General features: G+C 34.1%; 1 protein-coding gene across 1 annotated transcript in view; it reads right to left on the reverse strand.

Annotated features, from left to right (window-relative positions):
- LOC119632629 overlaps positions 1-3,560 on the reverse strand; it is a 7,827-nt gene extending 4,267 nt beyond the window's left edge. The window contains exons 1-4 of the mRNA XM_038025621.1: positions 3,426-3,560; positions 886-1,075; positions 737-775; positions 1-596 (exon numbers count right to left, since the gene is read on the reverse strand). Coding sequence (XP_037881549.1) covers positions 1-596; positions 737-775; positions 886-1,075; positions 3,426-3,560 — 960 coding nt within the window. The remainder of the gene's footprint in view (positions 597-736; positions 776-885; positions 1,076-3,425) is intronic.
- Positions 3,561-4,999: the final 1,439 nt, after the last annotated feature.

Genomic DNA, 4,999 nt, shown 5'->3' on the forward strand with positions numbered 1-4,999 from the left:
CTGTTGCTGCTGTTGCTGCTGATTACGAGCGCTCATTAGATTTGCTTTAACTTTTAATTGTTGTTTAGTTAAATTACTGCAAGCACCACGTTGCACGGGACGTTGTTCGGCCTTATGTTGCATAGGTGAAGAAGTCAAAACTTTGTTGAGAATTTGTTGATGCGTTTCAGTTCTTTGATTTGTCATAAGACTTTTTGCAAAATCTGCGGGATGCTCATCATCGTTGTTAAGCACACTATTGGCTCCATGCGATATTAAAGGATCATCGGATCCTTGCAGCAATAATTTATGATTATGAGAATTTAAGCGATGATGTGATAATTGCGGACTATTTAAAGGATGCTGATGCCATGTACAGGATTGACTGGGAAATAAATCAATGCTGTTAACTTCTTCGTGTTTAATGCCGTTGTGATATGACGATGTGGATGTGACATTATCTTCGGACGGCAACGATCTTACTATGGCAGGTGATGATGGATTCGAAGTTGCTAGCAGGGACGAACACATATCCTTCTCTATGGGATTTGACGCTGCTTCAGCTCCATTCATGAGTGCAAAATCATCACGTGAGATATCTTGCATACTATGACCCGCTAAAAGATAAGAAAAAAAAAAAAAAACATAAAATAAAGTAAAATAAACGGCAAATAATTAAATGAAAAAGGGTCGCTATTCGACCGGTTTACTACTAATCATATTCTATATCTGTTTCTAATTCATGAAAAATAATTACCGTTGAACAGAAATTCCGGTAACATGTTTAAAAGATCCGCTAAACTCAATATTTGTTAAAAACAAAAAAAAAAAAAAAAAACAAAAACAAAAAAGCAAAAAAAAAAAAAAATTGGTCATAATACACAAAACTAAACGAAAGACACTCACTCACACTTGTCCGTAGGCAATTAGACACATCTATACACAATCGTTTAATATATATATTTACCGGTGTGTTGAAGTGAAATGAAGTCTCACGTAGCGTATAATCAATATTTTCTCTTTCTATATTCGAAAAATGGAAAGAAAAATACGGTGAAGAGCAAGAAATTTTGTTCCGATCACACGAACTATGAGAGAGTATTTATGTATTTTGTTTAGTAATGTTTATGTGTATGATTGTTGTTGCTTTTCGCTTTTGAAATTTGATGCCCTTTTAAAATGCGAATATTACCAAATACGGTTTAAAAGAAGAAATGCGCATAACACGGTGAACGATGACCGCCCGGGATTTTCTTTTTCTCTTTTTCGTTATTTTAATATTAAGCTAAAGTATTTTTAACTTTTCATTTTTTCTTTTTTTTTCTTTTTTTCATATATCATTTCTTTGTTATGCTTTTAATATTTTAAGGTTAAAGTTGAACGTAATTTTTAATACATTTTTTTTTTTTATTTATTTATTTATTTATTTACTTATTTTATTTGCTAAGTGTTTACGTTTTATGAGCGGAACTACACGGTTCTGTCACAAAATTTTCAAGTCTAGTTAGTATTAAAGATGAATTTATCAAAATATGCGGTTTCCGTGGGTGCACATGTTTCCATTGCGTTTGTTTGCTTATTAGACATGTGCGGAGATTTTCAGTACGTTTTTCAAAATTTCATATTTAATGGCTACGGTTTTTTTTTTTTATATATGTGCAACACGCGCGTTGACATCCTAAACGTAACTGAAAATTCAAGCGTAGAAAAGTATCTTTATTTGCCAAAGTATTTCGAAGAAAAGAAAATCCACCTTAGATGGACGTTTAGTGGCGTTGCGGCCGTGTTTTAGTTCTATGAATATATGTGTGTACGATCGCGATATCCATTCGCATTATATTTTTGGTGTCTTGGCCCCGAACGAACTAATATCATCGTCATCATTATCATTTTCATCATCATCATCATCATCATTATCATCATGATCATCACCATGATGATGATCATCATCATTAATAACAACAGCATTAATATCAAACGCGCAAAACGTTAGAAGTCAGGCGTCATAGCCTTACAGTGAACTACCCAGAATCGGTCTGCTCATAACAACAAGGTAGTTGGTGCGAGTGTGTGAAAAAAAAAACGCATGAAACTAATTGCCCCTCTTCGCAGACAAAGCACTCAGCGTGAAAGCATTTCAGTCCACTCGGATACGACATTTCATAGGAAAAGTAAAGAAAAAAAGTTTTCCTTTTCATTTTTCTTTGCTTTATCTGTTGTTTTACCGAAAATTTCATCTTAATACTGAAAATGCATAAAAACGTCTGTATTCGTTTTTGTGCAATATTTTGGTAATTGAGAGAGAAAGCACGAAGGAATGAAATAGAAGGGAGTCCCGCGTATGACGAGATATGTCGCACACTCAGACAAATGCCAATAACAATCTTCTTGTAATTATGATGCCTGTGAATGAGATCCGCATCAAAATGTAGCCTATGTGGCGTGCAGTGAATTATCTCATGGCGCTCTTATGTGCATTTGAATGCATAGATCATATCTTCTGGGGACAAGTAATGACAATAAAGATGCCTACATGCCTACGGGTATGAGTGATGAGGGACTTCGTATATCGAAACGCACGGATTTCAATGAGCAAAATAAAAGAAGAAGAAATTTCTTTTTAATTTGATTCACTTGGCTCACGCCACAACTAGCTTTGTGTTAATGCTGTTCGCTTGCAGGAGAAGTCAAACATTAAACCACTCGTCGATACATACAATGCAATAGATCGTATATCGTATCAGTTCTATATTGTTGACTTTTCAAATCATACATATTTATAGATCAATATTCAATTAACTAAATTAAAGATTAGAAAAATTCGTTCGCCTTATTAATCAAAGGCACCATATTTTGGTGAATGCAAGAGCATTCTTTATAAAGTAAAGCAAGTGAACAGGGGCCGGTTGGATGCACGTGCATGACTAAGTTGGCTTAAAGTTTCATTATTAATCAAGAACATAAATATATTAACAGATATTAGTGGGCGTGTAAAATGTCCGTCATTCTATAATAGACCGTCCTGAAAATAAAAAAAAAAAAAAGGAAAGCTTTTCAAGTCTTGAGGAAAATCCTTAATATACTCGCCATCTAGAATACGTTTTAAGAACGCTCTCTCTTGTTTATTGTCAGAAGGCAATCACGAGCACTTTTCAACAGAAGCATTACTTAAATCTGCCCATTATATTTCATAACTTAATGAAGGAATCGTCTCCTATCCTTATAGGCTCAATCGGGTTTATGGGAGATATGTAGGTCAAGCAAGGCTTAAAAGCGCAGCAAAGCGCAGAATAATGAAAAAGACGAGGAATCAAGGGCGAGCCATACTAATAATAATATCATTGATATGCAATCGGCAAAGAATCGTAAATGTGTCATAATTTAATGTTTTCAGCGATAACGGTTGCGTACGAAACATAATTTCATTTCTCACACTGAGAACTCACGCTATGTAGACCTTTGGCACCGTACGCTCGTTGTTCATCCCAACGTGCCATCAGTTGTGGTTGATAGCTTTCTTTAATGACAGATAAAATCACAATATGCCGTCCATGGCCATATCGTCCAAATAAGACCGTCATGGATATTGAATTTTATAGACGAATTTAATCGTTCGGCTTGTCTGCTTAGTTTTTTAAATGTTGAGCAAGCGCAACATAATTTCAAGTTAAGCAGGCTTACAGATATGCCGTATGAGGCTAGTGCCTCGCCCTCGCCAGGGAGGGAGGTACGCCCATGTACGTATCTACACTGGAACTCGAGGTTTTCCTCGGGGCGTTGAGTGTACGTTCCTACGCTCCGTGTGCCATCGGGGAGCGTGAGGTTAAACTTTCACGGCAGCTATCCAAGTTAAGCACGTAGAGCCATACCCTAAGAGGCGCTTAAGACATCAAGTTGTTGCCAGCAATAAGGAAAAAATTACAAATCGTGCTGAGTGATATATTCGATATTCCTCGATTCAATTAAAGGTTGCACGCATGTGTTTACACGCATTTCAATAAGTGTTTTGGTTGCATTTTTTATTTCAAGCTTTAAAAAAGTTTAAGAGTTCAAACAGACGATAGATAGATGAAAATAGTTCGAAAATTCGCTTCGAAAATTCCTCGCCGGAACATACATCTTATTACACCAAGTAGTATGACAAACTCATTCAAATTTCCGTTTCATTTGGTGATAGGAGGAAAAAATTTCCATTAAATGAAATCAAATGAATCACTTATTACGAATAATTTTTTTCTGTTACTCTGATTACTGAATTATTGCGTCTATGCACAAATTAATTGCGAAAATTTAATAAATTTTTAGGCAAAAAAAAAAAAAAAATTATTAACAAATGATCTTTTCAAGGAGATCGGGAGGCTAAAGCAAGTGCTAAGTCAAAGACAAGCGATCCCGACTATACGTTGGACATATTCAGACTGCAATTACTTTTCATCTTTTTTAACATAATTTTTCTATATTCATATAGAAAGCTTAACTGAAAATAATGAACTAAGACTTTTCAATATTATTCGTTTTAAGCAAAGATTCTGAATCTCTGTGAAATGAAAACTTTTCAAATTTGTGCACTCAGTCTACTAACAGCAAAACGTAATTTGGGGCACGTTCATCCATGTAGATGTTGCGATGATGCGATATATCTGTTAAATGAGTGGGTGTCGAAAAAAAATGAATTTGAAAAAAAAAAAAAAACCATAACAAAAACGTGTAAAAATTAAAAGAAATTTTCCAACTCAGATCTGAAACTCTGCTTATGTAGATATACATATATATATATATATATATATATATATATTTATATTAGAATTATATATATTGCACAATAATGGTGAATATATATAAATGTTTTTATACACTTTGATCCGAGTAAGTTATATATTATTATGTGCATAGATTCAGTTCCCATCCATGGAAAATTCACACGGAAGTTATTTAAATAAATTAAAAATAGTATCCAAACATACGTTCATATATAACCATACACACACACACACACATATATATATATATATATATATAA

The sequence above is a fragment of the Glossina fuscipes genome, unplaced genomic scaffold (genome assembly GCF_014805625.2).
Source record: "Glossina fuscipes isolate IAEA_lab_2018 unplaced genomic scaffold, Yale_Gfus_2 1, whole genome shotgun sequence".
In the NCBI taxonomy this organism is placed as follows: Eukaryota; Metazoa; Arthropoda; class Insecta; order Diptera; family Glossinidae; genus Glossina; species Glossina fuscipes.